This window comes from Alligator sinensis, unplaced genomic scaffold, assembly GCF_000455745.1.
Source record: "Alligator sinensis unplaced genomic scaffold, ASM45574v1 scaffold147_1, whole genome shotgun sequence".
Lineage (NCBI taxonomy): Eukaryota > Metazoa > Chordata > Crocodylia > Alligatoridae > Alligator > Alligator sinensis.
Window position 1 is genome coordinate 4,791,236 of NW_005841847.1, and position 25,241 is coordinate 4,816,476.

Consider the following 25,241-nt stretch of genomic DNA (forward strand, 5'->3'; position numbering starts at 1 on the left):
GGGGGCCAGACAGATGGATGGATGTTGGTTCAATGCATCTCTACAACATATTCCATGATATTTCCAACAAAGAAAAAACTGTACACTCACACAATTCCTCCAAAATAATTGTAAATCAATACCAACCTCATACTCCTCTATATACTAACACCACTTGTACTTATTCATCACACCAAGTCACTGTAGAAAGAGTTACTGTGGTTGAGGTCAAGATTAGATCTTTTTCCTGTTCTGGTCAAATTCAACAGAATCTGATGTATTCACTGTATAAGTTAGTAACATCAGAATTGTCTTATACACATAGAGTTTATGAGTGACTGGGTAACTCAATGTGGAATATTATAGAATGGTCACTACTTTGCACAAACTGCAAGAGAGTTATGCAGTTGTGAATTTTAACTCTAAAAGTATTAAGTTTTTTGAAAGGTAAAAAAACTCAATTCATGTAATGGTTTTTGTTAGATACAGTTTTCTTCTTGAAACTTACTTTGCAAGTCTGCAAAAGTTTACCTGACCACTGTCTTCGCAAATATATCTTAGTTTATTAGAATTTAGATATGACACCTGTACTATATTAGATGCTTGATACTATTTCCAAAACTCCTCATTGTACGCTTGGAATAATCCAACAAGAATTTCAACCACTCTGGCAAACTCCACAGAATATGCATACCATCTTAAAAATCTGGACGGGAATGGGGAAGAGGAGGAAAAAAAAAAAAAAAAATCAATGTTTCTCACTTGCCCAACAAATGTATCACTGATCAAAAAGGAGATTTCTTGTTTACATTCTTTGAAAAGCAGTGTTACTGTACACTTGAGGAGGAATGCCCCACCCCCTAAAAAAATCCTTTAAGACAGTGGTTCTCAGCCTTTCCTGGACTCAAGGCATGCCTTGTCAGACTTGAGACACCCCTCTATAACTTTCTGTTAATTGAGAGGAACCCCATTTTGAACACTAATTTATTACAGGACTTACCACCTTACAGAGTGGCTGGGCAGTGGGGGAACAGCTAGACAGGAAAAGACCAAGTCTACCCTAATCGCTTATCTCTTCACACCTCCTGTATCTCCTCACATCACCTGCAGCACCCTTCAAAGGATCCTGTAGCACGCTGGGTAACCCAACACCCTGACAGAGCATCATTGGTTTAGAAGTATGTTAACCAAAGATGTTTTTTCATATATGGATATCTTTGAAGGTACCATTCTTTAATGATACTGTAAAACCTCTGCCGGTGTAATAAGGGGCATTTCAATGTTTTCTGAGATCACTGGAGTCCTGAACCAGTTGGAAATCGTTTTAACATCAGGCAAGCTTTAAGTCAGGGGTGTCAAACATAAGGCCTGTGGGCTGGATCAGCTCACAGGAACTCTGCTATCCAGCCCCTGGTGCTGCCTGGGTCTGATCAGACCCACATAGAACATGGCCTATGCCCATGGTGCAGGGCCAGACCCTTCTTCCCCCTCCCTACAACCTCCCCACAAGAAAACCTGATCCAGTGGCTGGTCCACTCAGTCTGAGACCCATGCTGCATGTGGATCCTGGAGTACCTGAAACATGTGCTGCATGCTGCACAGTCTAGTTGAAGCAGCTGCTGTGCTGCACACGGTGGCCATCCCAGCCAGACCACACTACAAGCAGTACCTGCTCTGACATGTGCACCACACACAGTGCCCACTCCAGCCAATCTGGGACCCACCCTGAACAGGTGTTCCCTAGTGCCACATGCAGCATGGCCCTGGAGTAGGTGAAACAGGCGCTGCATGATGTTCAGCTCCCAAACTGCTGTGATAGCCACTACATGCAGCACAGCTGCTGCCCTGGCCAGACTGCATGCAGCACTCAATCCAGCTGCTCTGGGATTTGCATTGCAGCATGGGTCTCAGACTGGGTGAAACAGCCACTGTATTGGGTACGCTGAGAGGGTAACAGCCAGAGATTAAAAAAAGAAGTTTGTGCAACACTGAATTGGTATATATGGTAATACTGACCTCTGTACATACTACTCTGAACTTTCATAGATTTATAGATTGTAGGGCTGGAAGGGACCTCAGAAGATGATCACGTCCAGCCCCCTGCACCAAGCAGGAAAGACAACTGGGGTCAGGTGACCCCAGCAAGCCAGCTGTCCAGTCTTCTCTTGAAGATTTCCAGGGTAGATGACTGCACCACCTCTGGAAGGAGCTTATTCCATCGTCTGGACACCCTAGCTGTGAAGTTTTTCCTAACATTGAGCCTGAAACAGTCTTCAAGGAGTTTGTGACCATTACTCCTAGTTTTCCCCAACGGTGCCCTAGTGAACAGTTGTTCACCAAGTCCTTGATGTACACCCCTAATATAGCAGTAAGTTGCTACCAAGTCCCCTCTCAGCCTTCTCTCTTTCAGGCTGAAGAGTCCCAGATCCCTCAGCCTTTCCTCGTACAACTTGCCGTGCAAGTCTCCGATTATAAGGGTGGTCCTTCTCTGGACTCCCTCAAGCTTTACCATGTCCTTGTTAAAGTGCAGCGCCCAGAATTGGATGCAGTACTCCTGCTCCAGTATCACCAATACTGAGTAGAGTGAACAAATCATTTCCTTGGTTTTGCTGGAGATGCATTAATTGATGTATTGGGTATTATTATTGATGCCAGGGTATTATTATCCCTGGTAGCTATGGCATTGCACTGCCGGCTCATATCCATACTGTGGTCTATTATTACCCCCAGGTCCCTTTCATTCATAGTGCTGGTCAGACTGGCACTGCCAAGCTTGTAGGTGCGCAGGGGATTGTTCATCCCCAGGTGGAGCGCTTTACATTTCTCAATGTTGAACTTCTTCTGGTTCTGATCTGCCCAGCTTGCCAGCCTGTCTAGGCTGCAGATTCAGGCAGACCCATCTTCAGGCGTGACCACACTTCTCCATAACTTTGTGTCATCTGCAAACTTGGCTAGTGAGTTCTTCACCCCCACATCCAAATCACTGATGAAGATGTTGAATAGTACTGGACCAAGCACCGACCCTTGCAGGACACCACTGGCCACTTCTCTGGGTCCTACCCCACAGCCAGCTTCCTACCCACTTAACTGTTGAGCAATTAAGCCCACAATCCTCCAGTTTTCTTGTGAGAACATCCTGGGATACTAGATCAAAAGCTTTTTGGAAGTCAAGGTATACAGTGACAACCTCCTCTTTTATCCAGGTGGTGAGTTACCTGATCATAAAAGGATATGAGGTTGGTAACACAAGACCTGCCTGTGACAAAGCCATGCTGGCTGTCATTCAGAATTCTATCACCCATAGACTCCTTAATTAATTTTTTCCAGGATTTTCCCTGGGATAGAAGTTAAGCTAATTGGCCTATAGTTAGTTACCCAGGTCCTCCCGTCTCCCCTTCTTAATGTAACCCCCTAACTTAATGTAAAAGACTCAAAAGTTTTTAAATTAAAACAAACGGACAGGAGAAAACTGTTCCAAATTAAAGCACCTCTCAATTTCAATTTGTGCAAAGCTCTCTGGAGAGATTATGTAACAAGAGGGTTACTACCTTTACCTGAAAAACTTAAGAGACATGTGTCAGGGTTCTCTCTTTTTTAAGTCTTCCTCGGAGGCACTGGGTGTTGGCTGCAGGCTGAGGATTTTGAGTGGGCTGTGCCAATGCTCCTGCTGGGGCTTAAGGTCAAAGGGTCATGGCTAGGGGATCTTGCCCCGCTGATCAGGATCAAACCGCCTGCCCTATATGGGGACAGGAAGGAATTTTACCCCATGGTCAAATCGGTATGAACTGTGGTGGGTTCTGCCTTCCTCTGTAGCAGGAAGCGTAGCCCTCCACCTGGGATCTCAAGTGTATAATCAGGGTTAGGCAATTATTTGGGCTGGGAAAGCTGTTCAGTGCTTGACGGAGCATGTGGGTGGGGTCTCCACAGAGCCCAGCCTCAGACCCAAGGGCATGGTGCACTAGGTTGGGAAGATAAGATGGGGCTGCAGGCAAGTAGGGAGCAGTGTTTAGGAGCAGGAGAGGCAAGCAGGGTTGGGATCATGGGATGGTGACAGAGTGGGGCCATCCCAGCAGCTTCGGGGCACAGTGGAGATCCACTACATGAACATCCCTGCAATGGGTGCTGGTTCCATGGAGACCCTGCTCACCCACTCCCCATTCAGTGCTCCCAGCAGTGGGTGTGGGGCAGACAAGCTAGCGAGTTCAAGCAGCAGAGATACTGGCAGGGGCAACTAGAGAGTGAGGGTGAGAGCCAGTTGCTGCAGGGGCTTCCAGGAAGCTGAATCCAGCCATTGCCCCTGCCCTGGCCCAGTCCTGTGGACTACAGTTCCTGGTATGCCTAAGAGCTGCATGTGGGGATAGGATGGGCTGTGCTCCACACCAGGTAGTACTTCTGTGCCTAGTGGGACCAGCTGCATACACCACAGCCTGGGCTGCCCCCTGTGCCAGGGCCAAGTGGGACCAAGGGACCTGCCACAGGCCAGATAGAATCACTGAGTGGGCTGGATCCAACCAGTGGGCTGTATTTTGCCCACCCCAATGTATATTAACAACCTTTTACAAAAGCAGGACATTGGCTGCTGTTGTCCCCTGCTTCTAACCTGTGGCAGATTAGGGTGTATTGTTAGGGTTGACAGTTTTACTAAGAGGTTAGATTATGAATTTGTATAGGAGGGTTTGGATAGGGATGATCCTGCCTCAACAAGGGGTTGGATTAGATGACCTATGGAGATCCCATCCAGCCCCACTTCTCTGCAATTTCTATCTTTCAGTAAAATTGGAAAAAAATATATAAGTATTATTGGACTACCAAACCTTGTGATGATATTCTGGGTTCAGAACCAAGTGCTCCAAGAAACGTTACTTCTCGTTCTAATTATTAAATATACCCAACAAACAATCATATGCTAAATTCTTGCCTTCTGCAATTCATTCATTAAATAATTTGCCTTTATTTCTGTCACTGTGCAATAGGATGATTGTGGACAAAATATTAAGCATAAGCCTATCATCCTTTCCCTGATTACTATCCTTGATTGATACTTAGCTGTATCTACCTGCAACTGCCATTTACTCAACCTTAAAGAAACAGGTTGTATGTGTACTTCTGAAATCTGGCTGAAGTGGTCCTTTTGCTCCACTTCCAATTTTTCAATTAACTGTATTATGGAAAAACACAGACTCTCCATAGCAAAAGTTCCATTGCACAACCACCCTATTAAGCCATATTTTTAATACCCAATAAAAGGTTGAATGAAAAAAAAATGGGTTTGGGTGAACAACTGATTAAGAAAAAGTTTCTTGGATAACAAAACAAGAGAAACTGAGAATAGCGTGAAGGCCGCAATGACCACAGTTTATGTGAAAAGAAGCAGGGACAGACTGAGATTAAGGCTCTTTATGGCCTGCACTCCACATCCTTGGAGTAATGTTGAAGTGACAGAAGAGGAAGATGGTAACCAATATTCTCCAGATACAGTTTATATTTGTAATTAGGCTAAGTATGAACACGAATATTTATTTACATAAAATACTTAATATACCTGTTATTTAAGGCACAAAATAACCAGAGTACTTCATGCATGGCATGAACAATGCTTTTATTATTGATACACGCACACAGAGCAAAAAATAGACACTATTTGCCAGACAAATGGCTGACTGCTTTAGCCAGGCATGTTTTCAGTATTGGGGACTGTTTATAAATTCCTTGATCTAGAAATGGGAATGGCCAATCACTCTCTCAAGAAACCAGAGCACCCTTGTTATAGCCTGTTAGACATCAACAAAGCACACCACTACTTAACTATCGCAGGTAGATTGTGAAAAGAATAGATTCAATAACCACCAGTATTTTAAACGACTGGCTCTTTATTAAAGATATATGGTTGTGTTAGATAAGGAACACAATAGTTATTTAAAAAGTTGACTAAAAAACCTGCAATTTTCCACTTCCTGCGTACTTTTAACTAGAGTTGGCAAGCCAGTCAATTGCCTGCATATTTTTTGACTGGTCAAAGATTATAGCTATTTTACAAAAAAAATAGTTTTTTTTTAGTTTTCTTGACAGAGGTATGATTTTTTTTGACACATTTCTTAATGGAAAATCTGTGCCTGATATTTGACCGAACCTTATTTGACCGGTCAAATACCCAACCCTACTTTTAACCAATATATTTTTACATGTTGTTTGAACAAACCTTGTCCATCTTCACAGATGCAGTCTTTTTTCTGTCATCAGTTGAAATATCACCTGTGCAAAAATTAAATAGATAAATCTCTCTCAATTTAAAAAATACTTATTGATGCAGTATTAAAAATTAATAAACAAGAACACTGATACAGTATTAAAAATTAATAATAAAAAGGCAGTATCAAATCAAGTCCCCTCCACTCCTAAAGGAAAAGCATAAAACAATTGATAGAGAAGAACCAGGAAAATATTGGGAAGCATTTGCAGAGGAAGTTACTAAGATGTGCTACAGTAACAAGAATGGAAAATGAAAGATCCATTCGTCCTTTAAACCATATAAAAACAGGATCATGTATTTTTACTAGCTTAAATATATATTCAAGAGAAATTTTTCAGAGGCCAATTAAGATGCTACTGGAGCTAGTCATCTATTCCAGACTCCCAATGCTATTGAGCTGAAAATGAAGAAACCAAATTATGTCCATTAAAATTATGGAAAATGGACCAACTGCTTGTAGGCCACAACAATCCAGCCAGATGTCCTATGAGAAGCAGGAGCTGCCCAATTCCCCTGCTCCATAACTACATGGGAGCTACTTAAAGGTTCACAGCCTGGTTACAGCTGGCAGATGCATAATGGGCTGGATCGCAGGAATTTTATCCCCAACTGATTCCAATTATCGAGCTTTCTGCCATGTAGGATCTTTAATGTCTAGCATGGCAGGACACAATCGTTGTGAACCAGGATTAAGTTCCTCACATCCCATCGAACAATTAAATAATCATCTGCCTAGCTTGCTTTGTTTTCACCTGTAAAAAGGTAATTAAAAAAAAAAAACCCAACATGCTTCCTAAAGCTACTTAAGAATTGCTGTACCTGCCAACAAAATGATAAGTGGGACAAGACGTATGTGGCAAACACTTGAGAACAGGTAGGAAAGAGACCCATGAGACCACGTTCCTATTTAGTCATAACCAGAACTACAGCAAAGCTGATGAGCCCATGGATTACTAATAAACGATAAAACTGTCAAGATAGAGTGCCAATTCAACAAGCTGTCCATGCACATAACTTCTGTTGACAACAGACACTTCTGAGGATATGAAGAGTCACAAGAAAAATGCAATGATTGGAAAAAGCACTGTCAATGTGAAAGAATTAATCTCTTTGGTTTACCAAAAAGGCAACTGTGAAGTGACTTGATTATAATGTATAAAAATGTACACAGGGAAAAACAGTACCATCTGTAAAAATGCACCTCAAGTATAACACTTTGAACCCCATTACTTAAAAGACCTTTTTCCTGGTTATTCTCTATCAATTGTTTTATGCCTTTCCTTTAGAAGTGGAGAGGACTTAATTTGATAGTTACGCTCATCAGAAACACTTTACATTTTGAAATTCATTCAGCTTTAGTTAAGAAGCTTGAGAAGGTCAGTTTAAAGCTCACTTCCAGTTAGTCTCATTTCCTTCGCAGAATTAATTTAATGATGCAATAGTTGGGTGGGGCTCAGGTGTGCACTCTCCCTCTCTATGTATATATTTCAACTGTGGAAAGAAAAACTCTTTGCTTCTCTACACACACACACACACACACACACACACACACACAGAATCTATGTGAGAGATTTTCTTTACACAGTTGAAATAACTCAAAAATATATCCAAAAGGAACTTAATTTAATTTTTAAAAATTCTATAAATCTGGGAATTTGGGACAGCTTTTAAAGTTTGGATGAATTTTGTTAAACAAATATCTTAAAAAAAAGGAAAAAAAAGAGCAATACTCCTACAACAAGCTAGAGTTGGACTTATCAGAAAATGTTACCTCAAAACGTTGCTAATGCATCCCAGTTCTGAACTGCTCTAACTTAATTGCAGTTTCTTCTGCAAGCAGAGACTGGGTTGAATTATGATAGGTTCTATAATTGTTTTTTCAATGCACAAAAATAAAAGAAATCCATTTCATTCATGATGTATTCTAGATTTACTGTGATTTAAGGGAAAATGTTCACATTAATATTGCATTGTACTCTAGGCATAGTTCTATTACAAGCAAGTATTTTTGTGATATTTTATTGGACCAAACGTATAGTTGGAAGCATGGGCAGATCTAAGATTTTGAAAACGGGGTGCAAATGGTGCGGTGCATTGTCACATATAACTTTTTTTTTCCCAGTTACAAAGAAACTAGAAGTTTTACTAATAAGCTTGGGACCCAGGGCTATATTACTGTTTAAGATGGAAACAAAAAATCTTTATTGGAATGTGTATTCATTTAACTATATCATATATTACATTAAGAACACAACAAACTAGGCAAAAATAGTAAAAACATATTGTTTCATTAGTCCTCTAGTCTTTGAAATTAAATGGACATCTCTTTCAGATTCATAAAACAAAAGCCTTCTGGAACATCTTGATAGTGCATCCAATGCTTCACTGAAAGTTATTTCCGTACCGAAATGTTCCCCCTGAATATTTCCATACCTGAATTGTTTGACGCTAGAATTACAAAGTCTGTAGGGCTCACAAACAGGAGATACATTACCAGGAGCAGCTACCAGACAATAAAATGCAGAAGAAAGGATAGCTTGATTAGTAAAGCAATTAAAGAGGTAACACCTGGTGAATGAAGAGTTTAGAAGGAATCAAGTAAATTGTAATAAGCCATGAAGTCAACCGACTCCCTCACTGTTGCCTGAATAGCAAAAGCTGCTGCTACTGCCAGACAGCTGGATTTAAACTCTGTGTGGGGCAGGAATCAAAGGGAGCTTAGACTGCATGATTACACCCCGTCCCTGGAACCAGCTCTGGTTGAGAGCGCTGTTGGACAAGGTTTTAGGCATCACGTGCCCTTCTTCAGGTCTAAGGCTACAGACAGGAGTTCATTTCTAGCACTAAGAATTCCTCTTAAATTCTTATCAGTAGAAAAATAGCCCGAGCTGAAGCCTACATGCATTTCAGCCCTCTAGGTGGAGTTGTGCAGATGAGCTCCCCAGCCAGGCAGCACTCAGCCACCCTTACGCTTAAGGGAGCCCATTAATGGACACCCTGCTCTCTCCCTTGCCTTGGGAAGGAGACAGGCTTATTAATTGGCAGCTGGCAGCTGCTGAAAAGCAGCTGCTGCCAAAGACCACCCAGGGAAGGTTCCATCCCCAGGAGAATACCCCCTCCCCCCCACCAATAAGCTGATTGAAAACCCTTCTCCTTCAACTGGAACCTGCTCTGGGAGGGATCCCCCACAAAGAAGAATACCCTACTCCCTGCCATTCAGCTGACCTGTCCAGCAGAATGCAGCAGAGAGAATTTTTCAGGGCAAGGTCCTAACAGGCCACCTTGACAACTTGCTCTTGGGTAGGCTGGGCTATCAGAGCACCAGCATTCTCCCTCCCTTTCCCCTTAAAGGAAGGGAGGGCGGGAGGAGACTCAAAGGACTGTAGGATACTGGGTGTCCTGCACACTCAAGAAAAGTACAGATGTTCAAGTTAGACTGGGAGGAGGGAAACCTTCCTGATAAGCATCCAATCTAACTACTGGTAGAAAAGCCAGCAATCTTTCACTAGAAATCCCTTGAATGGCTGTGTGCTCTCTTTCCAAATTGGGAAAAATGCTTTTCTCCTTGCATAAGTGTAACACTTGTTCATGGCTTAAGGAAGAGGCAAGTGAAAGATCAACTACATAGTACGGGAAAGCCTTCAGGAAAATGCAATCTGCTGAGAGGGATGGAAGAGGGCTGTGAACAAGGAGCAAAGAGATGGTATAAGGAGCCATTACAAGCAGGTGTCTACTCAACTTGCAGCGAAACAGCAAATTTTGCAGCTTGGTCGTAGCACAAAGCACTGATTTAGCATGAATTTTCTGGTGGCCCTGTCCCTTGCTGTTGACTGGTAGAGAGGCATATACCATATAACTATAGCAAATTCCACAGAAAGTAATTATATAAATTTGTCATATTATAAATTTAAATATTAAATTTAAATATATGATAAATATAAATGTATACGTGATGTAACTTATAGCATCATAATTTATTATATGTAGTATTCTACAAAAGGTTTAGAAATACTAATTAATGCTAACCTTAATAGAAACATTTTCACTTCAATGACTGGTGCCTTCACGTAGTCCATGTCACTAGCAGACTAAATCAAATCACATGATCTAAGGCTGCAGCGATTTGTCATGTTGTCTTTGTATTCTGGTAAGCACTAGGACTTTCTAAAACAGTGTAATATATGAATACAATGGGGGGTTTTCAGGTTGTTTCTGCAGGAAATCATGGCCAATGCGATTGCAAACAATGCTGTCTTTTGCAGTTTCTGTGAAAACCACAAATTAAAGCAGACCCCTAAGTTATAAGTAGTACAGCAGGCTATCTGGTTAGTGGCAGAAAGAGACCATTCAAGTAGTTTTGACCCATGAAGCACAAGGAGATTAGCAGCAGTATTTCCTAGATTATCTGTATTAAAAATGAAGAGGTTTTTTGGTTTGTTTGGTGTTGTTTTGTGTTTATTTTTTGTTTTTTTTACTGTCCAGAAGGGCTGTGAATTTCTGTTCCCAGGTCTGCCATTTGCAGATCTTTTATGCATTCCCTTTGAACACAAGGACTGTGAGATCTATGAAAAAAGTGTGCTCCTACTTGTGTTCATATTTATCTGTCCTTTATATTTTTTCATTGGAGCATTCACATTCTGATGTAGGAAAGTTCTTATCTAGTTTCATCTATATAACTATGTATTGCAATTATACAATGTCTCTTTGAGGCCTATGGAAAAGCACTTGATTGCCTAAAAGCTTTTTGTAGAGTTTTTCCAGCTATACAACTAGTCCAATAAAAGGTATCACAAAAAAAAAAAAAAAATCCTTGCTCCTCATGCATTTCCTGGACTACTGTGGCTATAGAACTAGTATTGCTGGAGTTCTCCGACCAGAAAAAATTCCCTTTGCTTCTCAAATTCTGCTGCTTAACGTTCAAGTCTATCTCTGAATACACATAATATAAAACTGACCCCCTCCCCCCCCCCCAAAAAAAAATTAAAAGCTTTTTAGATCACAACAGGAAAAAAATCCTAGAGTTTCATATTGAGATTAATGTAGTCTTAAAGCAACAACAACAAGGAAAAATATCTACTTACTGTGGTTTTTTTCCACGTCTTTACACAATTTTGCTATTAACGGCCCTTTTTCTAACTGTCCATCTTTTCTGTAATATATTAATGAAGAGTTATTTGCAATAATGCAATGGGCAGCATTGTATAAGATGTGCTGCATAACATTAATAACAAAGAAAGGTGGGGCCTGTCCCAAGTTTTAGGCACTTTTGCCTACTGAAGCACTAATCTTATATGCTGTACGTACTGCATCCCTTCCCATAAAAATCTATTATAAACCTCACCATCTACACATCCTATCATCTAATCAATTTTCAAAACAATGAAGTACCAATTCCTACATAATATTTGATGCCTTATTCAATTTGGATTTCGACTCGAACATGTAAAATGAGGGTCTGGATTCAGCTATTTGATTAATATCTGCCAATGCTTATAATAGGCACGCAAAGTATCAATGAAATCAAGTCCTGACCATGCTGCATGACTTAAGTCACAAATTTCAAAGTCCTGCCTGTCATCATAATATTGAATCCCAGATAAAAGAGGTCTTCCAAACCTAAACAAATTTTATCAAAGCCAGATAGTCCTGACAGCCACAATGTTTAGGCATTTCTTCCATCATGTTTCTACTCGAAATGATAGAAACTGTCTCTTATCTAATTATCCATCTTATGGGAATGTTAAGATTCCAAAAGAAATTATAAGAAATCATTATGTAAAACTACCCATCTTGAAACAGTTCTGGAACATTCAATCAATTCTATCAAATCCCAATAAATCTGAGCATGAATTAGAGTCACCAAACAGCAACCTTAAGCCACAACAGCATAGGTAGAAAGTCATCACTAACTTTTCTCACTTGTTTGTGATTTTCTTAAATTTCATTTTGGGATGAAGTTTAATCTAAGCCAGGGGTCAGCAAACCCCGGCACACGTGACAAGCATGGCATGCAAGGCCATTTTGTTCAGCATACCACCGCCAGCCCGAGCTCTAAGCAGCTGCCATGGAGCCATGGAGCTCAGGTTGCTCCCAGCAGGCGACTGGGAGGCTGCAAACAGCTGCTCCAGGCTCCAGCATGTTGGCACTCTGGCACCTTCCAAGGTAGACATTGTTTTTTTCGGCACTCTGGCCAAAAACGTTGCCTACTCCTGATCTAAGCAATTGAGCATCATAAGGTAAAACAAAGAGAAAGAAGGTAAGAATGTCTTCTATAAAGATTAGGTGCATTTTCACAACAGAATACAACAAGTTAATCCTTTGATTACCTACCACTTGGTTACAAGTACATGAAAACTAGCAAGTAGTTAGTTTCTCAAAGACTTAAGAATGACTGAAAAGGAGTGGCAATACACTGTATTTTGTTACTGTTTTTGAAAATAGCTCAAGTTAAAATTTTACAAACTGTTTTATTTTTTGGACTATCTTTTACAGTTAAACTTTTTAACAGGTTTAGAAAATTTCAATTAAAAACAAGGATTTTTACTTGGGAAAGTATAAGAAGTATATTAAAAATATTTAAATTAAACTAGTTTATTTTAAGAATCTAGCATGTTGATATGTTAGTGAAATTACTTCCTGTATTTTATTTGGTATATAAAACTAAGCTTAGTTAAGGTAAACTTTAGTTTAAGCTAAGATCTGTACGCATGCTGACAGTCTTGAGATACTGCACAATCGAGAGACTATTTCAGCTGAAATCCCAAACAATTCAGTAAATTATTACTATGACTCCTGTGTGCCCAATTCATGTATTCATCTCCCTAATAATTTTATTTTGCTGTTGAAGAAACTGCTTTTCCCAGTAAAAGAAAAAACAGCCATTATAAATATATGACAGGGAAGAAAATTGCTCTTTGCAAGAAGGAACAAGAAGCAGTTCTCAAAGCAGTGCGATTTACTTGCACATTCTTTTAAAATTAAAAAGAACTGCTAAATTCCCATAGTGATTTGAAAATGTGTCCTTAAGACTTCATGAGGATATTTTAGATGTAAATTCCTACGATCTATTGCAAGCCTTTTCAGAGGTTATCTTTAGGGACCTTATTCATGGAGGCTGCCTCCATATTTCAGTCCCAAAACAGCATCCAGCACCATTTTTGCAGCAGAGCATGGCAGCAGCTGCCCCCCCCGCGGATTAAGCAAGGGGCCCTGGGAGTCCTGCCCCTCCCCTGGATATTGATGAGTGACCACCTGTGACTTTGGGGAGGGGCAGGACTTCCAAGGCCCCTTGTCCAGAGGCATGGTGCCCCCCCACAAACTACACTCCACTGCAAAAATCTGCCCCTTCCCCCCAGGTTTCACAATACCAGGGTTTCCTGCCTCTATTTGCAGCCACTCGCTTTTCCTTCTTTTTCATAGGGACTGGGCTTTTTCACGGGCGACCTATCAAATTTGCAGTTTCCACAAAAATAGCATAATCATAATTTGGTAGATCCCTAGTTATCTTAAAGGAAAAAAATGTGAATATCCAACAGTTTTATTTTTATGCTATGTTTATTCTTTTTTCCTTAGTGCCTGGACCAAAGAAACCAAGCACAAAAGATACAAATATATGCAACAGGCTTTTGAAGGATCTTCCAAAATTAGTTTTAAATATTTAAAAAAATGTTTATTTTGAACTCTTCCCCAGTATTTATGCAATTAAGTGGACCTAGTATTAGTGATAAAAAAAGAATGCTGAAATGGTACTAAAGGGAAAAGGGAGCATTTTTTTCCTGTAAAAAAATAACTTAAAAATAGGAAAGATGCTCCAAAATGTTTAAACTAATTTAAAAAGCTATGTTTATATTCTATTATGGCTACTGCTAAATCTTTCATTCAATGTACCACTTACCTCTTAAAGCCTTTTATATTGATATGGCAACATTTTCCCTTATTGCAGCAGCAGTTCTCTTTCTCTTCTTTTTCCCTTAGTTGCCTCACCTGAACCTGCAACAAAAAAGTCAGTCAACTTTGGAACAATGAGAGTGCAAACCGACAGATGCATTTAAAAAAAAATTAACATACAATGAATAGTTAGCTGATACACTCTCTAAGCTATATCTAAAGGGCCTGATACATCCTTAATCTATAGGTTATTTGGATCCCACAGAACCTCTAAAACCAGAAATAATTTAATCTGTTCAATTTCGTGCATCACAGTATATACCTTCAGAACTGTTCCCTTGGTTTTTTATAAATCTAAATAATGTCGACTAGTTCCCCTTCAAAACAAGTTACCAATTTGATGTTTCTAGTTTGACCTACTCAATATGACCTGCTGTATAAAAATTCAACACCTGCCAGAGTGCAATGCATGCTGTCCCTACATACAGCTCCATTTCCAAACATGTGGCATGATTAATCTCAATAACAAAACAGCCCTCTAAATACAGGAAACAAAATAAAGAGAATTTTCAGAAGCATAGGAGCTTTGGGAAAGTGCATAAAATGGTGAAGAAACACTGGTCCACACCAGGAGAGTTTTAAAAGAGACTAAGGAACATAACTTTAAAAGTTGTTTTAAAAGGTTTGGGGTGGGGGAGAAGGGGGAGAACTGCTGCATACAAGTCATTCTTATTTACATTTATATCTATTGCATCACATCTTATACTAACATTTTACATTCTTATTTTGTCAACCTGCTAATAATGCAATTAATGAATTTTCAACAAATGACTGTAACAAGACAAATAAATCTACAGTCCCTTAGCTAATGGTCACCTTATACTTTAAACCTTAGTTTATCTTACTCTAGATAGTTTCTTGGTTATTCAGAAGAAAGAGTATACAAACATGCAGTTGTACTAAAGTATTTTTCTAGGAAAGGGAGGTATCTTTTGGTCATACCTCAGTGCCAGCAGATTCAAAGACAATCTACAATGATGGGAAGCACAAGAAATAATAGAAGTTCATTTCTTAAACCAGTACCTCAATTATCTCTCTTAAAATACTACAGAAAAAAAAATATAAACAACCCACATTCTATAACCAATAAAAAAAGTTGGAACGAGGTTTTTCATTGGTGATAGAATCACAGGATTGAAAGAAAGCTGAAGGGTAATCTGGTTCAATACCCTGCACAAATGCAGAACTGCCACTGCAGGGACTATAAACCATGATGACTCAACCTCCAGGGGTTCATCATAACACCAGCAACAGATGCATGCTCCCTTCTGCTAATTCTCTCCAACCCTATTAAACTTGCATTCCTTTCTATACAATCACCCAGCTTTCAACAGGAGAGATGGAAAGTGCCCTCAATCTAGTCTGTAGTTAAGATACTCCTCCTGGGAGTTTGGGGCAATGATTTTCAAGCTATGTCTCCCACTTCTTGGGAAACTACTTTAAGCCAGTAAAATTACCACATAAAAAGTGACAATCCCCATTGCCATCCTCCTCTAGCCCTATTTTTATTGGAAATAACCAGGGCTACTGTGATTCTGTCTGTGCCTATTTACACATTAAGCCTACCATTAAAAAAAAGCCTGAAAACAACTACTGGATTAGTCCCCAAAAGGGACAGGTCCCTTGTCTGTTGCTACCAAATAGTTGGTACCAGTCCGTTTCTACCTTGATCCATGGAAGTGCAAGGGCACTCAGATTGGCCAAGATGACGCGAACAGTAACACTTCAGGTACTTACAGCTGCTGTAGTGCCAAAGCAGTTTGGCAAGGCTTTTGTGGATTGCTCAGCCGGAAGCAAGTACTTACATCCACCTAATTTACATTTTAGGTCCAAAAATACTTTTCTGTAGCTACAGTCCACACTATTTAGGAATCCATATGGGTAAGACTTAATATTTCAGATTCATTATACATTAAATATTAGCTTATATTTTCACTGATGTAGATATAAAACAAAAGAGAGACACACACATAAACCACTGATTCAAAGGCATCATGATTATATATGAATTTCGCATTGATTCATTTACAGAAAAATTAAACAAATTACATTTTATTTCCATTTTATTTTCAGAAATACATAGACTATTTCCAAACATTCTGCTGGAGACTCAACTAGCACCATTCTGGATATTAACCGCTGTAATGGATGGTATAACTGCTTCAGCATAGGTAGTACAATTAGAATTTACTTCCTTATTGTGGTTAAATAAGGTTTTCCAATTCAGCGGGAGCCAACTATTTTGGCAGGCATGTCACAAATTAGCACCAAACACTCATGGTGTGCCACTATGATCCCTTTTTTCCCCATTTACCCAATCTGCTACTCTGCTCCCTGGCCTGTGCTTCCTGCCTGATCTACTACTCTGCTTTACATTCCCTGCCCTATCCACCACTGCGCTGTCTCCCAGCCTACCACATGCTACCCTACCCATCTCCCCAACCTACCACATGCTACACACACAAGCTGCCCATGCCTCTTGTGGCACCCATGCCTCAGGGTGGTCACCACTTCTTTAATCCAGGAGGAAAAAGCTTTGGCATAGCCCATATATTCTCACAAGTACATTTAAAAAAGAAAGAAAGAAAAAAAAAAAAAAAAAAAGTTTGGGACTCAACTTTATACATAAAGAATCAAACTTGCATACTGCTTGAAAAGGTTTGCGATCAATAGGACACAAAGCCATGATCTGAAAGGAAATTTTGTTTATTATAATCTGTATCAAGTTAGGGAGAAAAAATCCAAATATTTGAGATTTAACAATAAGTTAGAGAACACAGCTTGCTGAACACACAAAATTACGGCTTACTCGTATTAAGAAATTATTGCTTTTTATTATCCTAGAAAAAATTAACTAATCATCATAAATGTTAGATACAGATTTAGTATTTTATCAATCACTTACGTATCCAATCTTTCCATAACGCAGGGTGGATAAAAAATTAACAATTAAAAAAAGAAGTCAGATTTTTTATTTAAATCAGTTTAATTGTATTTTTGATCTTTTTGTTAAGATGTTTTTAAAAAAATAAATTAAAACTATCATTATATAAATTTAAGATATGTTAAAACTCAAGATATTATCATGGAATAGGGATTATAACTTCTCATTTTATGCTATTTGAGATAGTATATTCATGTAACCTTTTTAGAAGTTTTATAAGTAGGTCACAGTAGGTCATGGACTATATTAGGGGCCCAATCTTATGGAGTTCCCAGTGGCTCCTCTATAGATTAGTAAAGATTAAAGAAAACCACTCTGCCCAGTGGGAGTCAGTGCTCAGTCTGGAAGATCCCATCAAGCATCTCTGTGATGCTTAGTTTCAGTTCTCAAACCGTGGATTTGTCTCTCCAGAGATTGTGGGCAGACAAGGTTCTTTGGATAGATGTGATCTCTTTTATTACATCAACTAAGTAGTCAGAAAAATTGTTCTTTGCAAGCTTTCGTGCACAAACTCCCTTCTTCAGGCCTAGGGAGAATTTGTCTCCATATGCTGCTATTTCTTATCAAGGATGTTATCACTGGAGATGAGAGATGACAGACCTGATTACCCACCCATCAGCCCCACTGTCTCTCTGAAAGTTTGTATATATACAGTCAAGCCATTAACTTTCTCTAAAAGTGCAAAGTTTCAAGAAATTAAAAGAATAAAGGATATCCAACAACAATGCACTTTTTTTTTGTGAAAACAGATTAAACAGAGGCTTCCTGATGAGCGATTTAAATGCAATAAGGAGAAAATCTACCTCCGTGAAACAAAATGTATCAGAATATTCAGTTAAGAAGTTATATTTATATAAAATTACCTGCCACTTTTTTCCTACAGAGTAACAAGCTTTACTTCACCTTATACAAGAACATTTGCATTCTCATGTTTCAAAGGTACAAAACTATATCCAAGAAAACAAAAACCTAAGTAGCAACCTGAAAATTATGGCCTGAAAAATTCTTTTCCATCCTCCAAAATTCACAATATTTTTTAAAACATACAATTAGCACGTACACACACAAACAAGGTAAAAAAAATTCTGTTGCCCAACAAGGCTTTAACCTCTATGAAACTTCTATTTACTGTAAAAGAATTAACATAAGACACCTGATGCAACCAACAATTTTTACTTGTACCGATTACCAGGATTTAAAACCATTTCACTCATGCTCCTCCTCATTTCAAAAAGTGTGTTTTGATTAAATGAGAGCTAGCAGGTAATAGCTAAAATGGAATAAAAGTCTAGTGAGGACAAAACACTTCACAATTTTCTTTTAGAGGTACCTCAACTTATTAAACACACAATTTTTACATGCTTCAACAGACTGCAGTACCCCCCAAAAACCTGAAAATCAGAAGCTGCTGTCTTGTTCAGGATTTTAATTTTATAACTAGGGACCTAATTAACTTGCGGTTTTGTAGAATTCACGGAAACTGAAATCTGGGATGGTCCGCAAAATCCACAAGATCAACCAAAATACTTAAAAATAAAACGCTTAAAAATGGTGGTCCCTGCTGCCGGGAGGGGAAGGCGCTGTCTGGCAAGGCAGCCTGAAGGGCAGCAGACAAGATGGCAGCTTCTCCCTCCTCCCCCAGCCAGTGCCTCTTTGCCAATCAGCACTAAGGGGTGGGGCAGCACAAAGGGCAGCCAGCAATCAAGGTGGTGGCTGCCCCCTCGTCCTTTCTCCCCCCTGGGGCCTCTTCGACAATGAGGGTACAGGGGCACCACAAAAAAAATCAGCTGTGAGTAGGCCAAGAAAAACTCTTCATCTCACCACAATGTGGTAGGGAGATGAGGCTATGAATAGGGACCTACTTAAATCTCTCTCCAGTAAGCTAACACACAGGAAAAATGTCCCTTTTCTATTAGTGAAGATCTACCCGAAGTGGAAAAAAAAGAAAGAAAAGGTATGTTTTTTCTCCTACCCCAAAACAATGCAGGCTAGAACATGGATACTACTGCTGAGCACATGCTAAATCACTGGAGACCAACCCTTTTGGCAGGTATAGCACAAATTAGCCCTGCATCCTCCCAAATGCCATTCCAATCCCCTTCCCCATCTGTTGCTCTGCTTTCTGCTGCCTAACTAGTCCACTGCTCTGCTTTCTACTTCCTGCCCTGTGTTGCCTGCCTGATCTGCTGTGCACCAATAGGCTGCACCCATAACACCTGTTGCACTGATGCCACAGATTGGCCACCCCCATGCTAATAATGTAGCAGTAGAAGCAATAATACAAACCACTACATGACTGCTCTTCTATTGAATAGTTTCTTCAGAAATGGTAGAGTATACCAAGTCCTTCATTTTTCCTGATTTACTTCCTCTTCAGGAGAGAAGCTATAAGAATTGGATAAGAGTAACTCTACCAGTTCACATATCTACTAGTCCACTTTCTCCAAGAATTTGGTAGACTAGTTCAAAGGACTGCTTTATAAAGTATTTTGCATTTCAGGAGTTTCGTATGTTAAAATATACAATTGTGAACTGACCCTCTTCACCACCACCTCTGTGGATACTCTTGATAATTAAGAGAGACTGAAAAGTTAGTCAAAATAACTGTATGAAAATTCCCAAAATATACTAAATAAATATATTCCAGGATTATTTTATGGGATTATTCCATTTTGCCAACAAAGCCAGCTCCTCAACACCCCTATGATTGTAACTTTGGAGCAATTACTGATCTCGACAATATGAACCAACATCCATCCACACAAGTTGCACCTGATTTCCAGTAGCATTTGAATGAAGTTATGTAGAAACAACCATATTCCACCTTAGCATTTTCAAGTGCTAATTGAGAGAAAAAAATTAAGGAATCCTATAAGTGTAGTAAGTTGCTAGAATGAACCTAGCACAGAGATTATTATTCTATCACATCATTGTGTGAACATGTCATGTTTTTGTTAAGATCAATACTCAGTTATGAAATGGCAGAGAAAAGAAAACAGGTTGCTGTAGTAAATCCCTTCACTTTGGCACTTGCTAAATGGCTCTCATGTAAAAACCCATCTTTCCATTTTAGAATTTATGATCTGCAAAGAAAACACGAGTCCGTGTAATCCACCATGTGAGATGCCCAGGGACAAACACTTCAAAAGATAAAAGTTTATTTATCTATATAGTCAACTGAAACTTGTTTGATGCAGTCACCCCAATGGCTAGATACACACTGAACTTTGGTTGAACCAGTATCCCATTCTTCACTCAAATGTAAATGAAAGAAATGAGAAAGCAGAAGAAAAAGGAGAAATAAGTGGAGGAGAAAAGAAACATAAAATAAATAACTCTATCTCCTAGGCTGGTGGGGACATTACAGAGTGGCAATAGTGATGAGGTATAATTTTGTTATCCATAACATGGAGTGATGGGGGTATACAGTAGCATAACCTACCTGGAAAAGGATGCGCCAGGCAAACTGTCCTAAACTATTTTCTTTGAAAGAATGAATGTCATCTTTGCTGAAAAAATGCAAGGTGATAAAGTATCCACCCACAGATTTTCAAAGTGGATCGCTGGATGCACACTATGCTGTGAATTACCTAAGGATGCCGACACCAGGAATTACTGGTGGTAATCCACTAATCCCATTCATCTTCAATGCTGTCCCTTAAAAATGTTTCCATCACTTCAAGTACCTTTCAAAGGCAGTGTGCATGCTATCTGTTCTTTTGGTAAGGCAGTAATGTGTCTACAACATTGGGCGGGGGGAAGGAGAGGAGGGGGACATGGAGGTATACAAGTAAAACCTTCACCCTCTATGTTGTGAAGACATTGCTTTTATACCCAATTGTACCCAATTGGGGGAATAAAGCCCTCAAAACTCTACCTTCCTTGCAAAAGATGACATTTAAAAATAAAAGGAAGAGAAAGTTGGTTGGGTTTGGGCATCATCAGTAGAAATAAACTTCAACACATATTTATCCATTATCATGATATTCCATACTGTTAAGAAAAACTGGCAAGGGCATGGTTTCAAACAGAACAAAAAGAATGGAAACAAAACCCAAGCGATTCAGAGATGATAATCATCATCCTTTTCTGATATACCCTCTAACGTTTTAATATAAACGTTCATAAAAGCACCAAGAAGAACATCAGGAGAGTTGTCTTCCATTTCTAGTAGAAATCACTTCAGTAAACTTCCTCTTCATTAAAAATTAACCTGCGTGCCATAAAGTAGGGGAAAGGAGAGGGATTTCAGAAAAAGATCACTGCTCTTAAATGATGGACCCTGGACTACTGTCTATACTTCCTATGGAATATCTGAATGTTGAAGCCAGAAAGTCCATATCATTATTGTGCTAGTCAACAGCAGGGATCTGGGTTTCTGTTTCCCACGGAAAAAAGGAGAAAAACCACAGACCCCTGCATTTTCCTTCAGTAAAAGTTTTGCAAAGAGTTCTCTACAGGCTGGCAAAGGTCCAGCCTGCAAGGGGTTGGGAAGGAGCGGAAGGAGGGTGGTCAGACAGGGGATGCCACATGCATGTATACATACATGACTGCTGGGAACCTGGAGAGCGACTCCTGTAGGTAAGTGGGGTGGGGGGTAGTGGGGATGGGGGTCCCCACAGGGAAGGAAGGAGGGAGGAAGAGTTGGGCAGGGATAGGGCTGGAATGCATGGCTGCAGGGCCCCAGTGGGGAACAGGACAGGGCCATGGGCAGCTTGTCCGGGGGATGGGAGGACCTGTGCCCCACAGATCTATGCATGGGACAGGGGCAGGCTGCCTGCTGCAGACTCAAGCTCTTATCCTGCTGCCTTCCCTCAGGGTTTCCACAGCCTACCAGGTGTGACCCAACATTGCAAGAAACAGTGGGGCTATGCGGGGATCTCCTTGCCATAAAGAGTTAAATGGATACGTGACTAGTTCAACCAACAACTCATTTATTCTAGTTGGGAGGACAAAACAAGTGACTGATCTATACAATAGTGAAGAGATAAAGTTAACTAAAATGCAATTTAACTCAAAGGACAAAACTTAAATATAAAATTGTTTCCTTCAAACTAGAAACATAAAATACGGCTATAGAAAAAAAAAACAGCATACACCAACACATGTTGTTTCTCTACTTCCAAATAAAATCAAAATTGGCTGGTATTCTCAGACAACCTAACCCACAGTAGCAAAATTAGTGTTAAGCGAGGGAAAAGACTTGTAAAAGTCATAAGAAAAAAATGCAAACGACAAAAGAAAGCTTTTCCATTAACCTTCAACAAATAACAAAACCTAAACAATAATTACTGATTATAACAGTACAGCAAAACTGCAGCTATGATCATTACTTTTATGCACCAAGTTATTAAATTTATGCACAATTAAGGATCTGAAGGTTTTGCAGAGCTAAAAAGTAAAAAAAAATGAAGGGCTGATAGAGTGGGTATAAAAAAACCCAACAAAACGTTTTTTATGTAACTAGCAAGTGCAGTTATAACAACAAGTTATCCTAACTTAACCCTCCAACTGCCCATCATTAATTGGCTTTCTAGTATGCATCACAAGAGAAGTTGGGAGCTAGCTCCCAGGAAAGGAAATGAAAGGTATCCCATTATTTCATTATACTGTAAAGAAAGTTATTTCATTGTAAGTATAATTAAATCTTTTATTTTTAAATCAATTAGAACACATATGTTCATAAAAAACAGTGGTAACTGAATTAGTAACTATGTCAGCCAGCTAATTATTTTCCCCATTACAATTTCAGAAAAAAGGATGTAATGTATTCCAAGAGACTAACCTCTGCCCATTTGAGAATACAGGTCATGCAGAAGATGTGACTGCAGTTTTCTGGAAAACCAACTTCCTGTTCTAGAAGACAATTTAGACAGATTGGGCACCTGTCCCCTTCATCATATAACAAGCCAGCAGAACAGGAACAGCTGTCTTCTTTTTCTTCACCTGTTATTAACAATGACACTTTCAAATTTGTTGCCATTTTGGGAAACAGTTATGTAGATATGAGTAAGAAGCAGTTTATTGAATGTAATATTATGATATATTTAAATCTCCTTAGTTCCTCAAATTAGTATGCAATACTGTCTGTACGATACATTAACAGTTAACATGGTGAATTTATAAAAGCAGAGTAGGAAGCTAATTATAAACGTTTCAGTTACTTTCTAGTCAAGCTGCTAACCAAAACAGCTTAGTTCACGAAGGAATGAGTAGTTGACTAGGAAAATCCTGAAAAGCAAAAACACCTATTATTTTCTGTACAAAGTAAAGTAAGTTAACTCTCAACCTTTAAAAATAAAACTTTAGGATGACAAGTTATTGAACTAGCATTTTCCTACTGCATTTGGCATGAATACTTCACGTAAAAGCCTCCCATTGACTAAACACTGCTCACGTTTCAGGTACTTCAACATATCAGGATGAATTAAATGAACAAACTATCTACCTTATTTTAGTTTGAGTGAAATTACAAAACTAAAATTGCATCCAACTAATCTATTATCAGCAATCCAGGCTTTCAACTTGCCACGGAAAAAAAACACAGATTTTCTCCTTTAAAAGTGAAAACCACGGATTTCCTCTTTAAAAAGAGAAAGGCAGGAAACTGTGGGTTTCCCCCTGCAGGCTGGAAGAGTTCTAGTGAGAGAGGGGGAGGCCCACAGGTGTTTCATTTTAATCACGGATTAAAAACCCCCAAATCCTCATTTTTCAAAGAATTTGGGATTTTTAAACAGAGAAAACCAGGATCCCTGCTTATTATTCCTCTGCCACCTCTGGGAATTTCTTGCCCCCTCTTCCAACTGTTTAATAAAACAAACAAACAAAAACAGTGCTGTGCTTGGCTTTCACTCCGCAGACCTAAGGAAGAATGTCTTGCATTAGAAAAGCTTGTTTAACTCTATCCAATTATGCAGTTGGTTCAATAATATATAACCTTAAAAAATCCTTGCGTTCTCAGTTCCTGAACCACCATGGCTAACCATTCTAACACTACTTCTAACTTAATAAATTCCTACTGCATATGGTAAATGCAGCAGCGTGCATTTAAGTGTTCTTAATTCTGTTACAATCTTGTTTTCAAAACTAGGACTTGTTTTCAAAACCAGTTATCATATTTTCTTAAATATAACATCCCCAAGTATAATACACACCTTGCTTTTGAAAAGCATTATAAAGACCTTTTTTGCCAGAATTATGGCTGCAGAGAGCAGGGACAGGGCAGAATCTTCAGCTGACTCATCCTCTTCCTTGCTTAACTAAAACCCTAGCTGCTACTGAAGACTGGTCTCCATGAGTGGACCTATAATTAGGGACCTACCGAGTTCACGGCAGAAGTAGAGTATGTGGCAGCTCTTTTAATCTTGCGTGTTCCCCCGCGCACACCTCACCCCTTGGCCCCTGCCTCACTGCTGGTTAGCAGAGGACCCGGAAGCTAAAACCATGGCTTTAAACACAGCGCCATTTTTGCCTCCTTGCCAGCCAGCAGCAAACAGGAGGGCCATCTGGGGCCCCTCAGCCAATTAGTAGCCCGAGGCAAAAATGGCACCATATTTAAAACCACAGTTTTTGCTTCTCTGCTGACCAGAAGTGAGCTGCAAGCAGAGCCAATCACTGGGGTGGGGGGAAGTGGGGAACCTGCAAGATTAAAGGAACCACAGCACACCCTGCTTGCGCCATGAATTTGGTAGGTCCTACCTACAATTTTGAAAACAGCTGAAGGGCTGTGAAACAGGGTAAGATCACAAACCCTAGCAGACAGCAAAACTGCCCTAAGAAAGGTTAGCTTGACTAGTGGAATGACCATTAGAAAGGAGAGATGATTATTAACACCTGTGAAGAGAAGAGCAACAGGCCATTAACTCAATGGCATATTAATAGGCCACTGACTCCCTCAGCTGCCTGAATAATGCCAGAGCTGCTGCACTGCTGAGCAGGAATCAAAAGAGGGGCAAAACATCAGCTTCTCTCACTCTAAAACTGGGGGGGGAAGGGGGGGGGGGGGAGGAGGAGGCTGATTTTGGGGAAAATGGTGTGTGCTGTATGCAAGAAAACACAGCAATATAAATTACCCAGTTTTAGTTCATTTTTCAAGTTGATAGTTAGGACATATCCTCCAAC

The 25,241-nt window shown here is 39.7% G+C and overlaps 1 protein-coding gene across 7 annotated transcripts in view; it reads right to left on the minus strand.

The window, feature by feature from the left end:
- Positions 1-25,241, minus strand: part of SCAF11 (SR-related CTD associated factor 11) — a 76,115-nt gene that overhangs the window by 30,934 nt on the left and 19,940 nt on the right. For 6 of the 7 annotated variants that reach the window (XM_025208553.1, XM_025208556.1, XM_006015934.3 and 3 more), the window contains 5 exons: positions 22,906-23,066; positions 16,794-16,865; positions 14,124-14,218; positions 11,311-11,378; positions 6,179-6,231 (listed from right to left, as the gene is read on the minus strand). In XM_025208553.1, the coding sequence (XP_025064338.1) occupies positions 6,179-6,231; positions 11,311-11,378; positions 14,124-14,218; positions 16,794-16,865; positions 22,906-23,066 (449 nt within the window). Of the gene's footprint in view, positions 1-6,178; positions 6,232-11,310; positions 11,379-12,139; positions 12,178-14,123; positions 14,219-16,793; positions 16,866-22,905; positions 23,067-25,241 lie in introns of those variants that run through there. The other variant, XM_025208573.1, reaches the window with a different exon arrangement.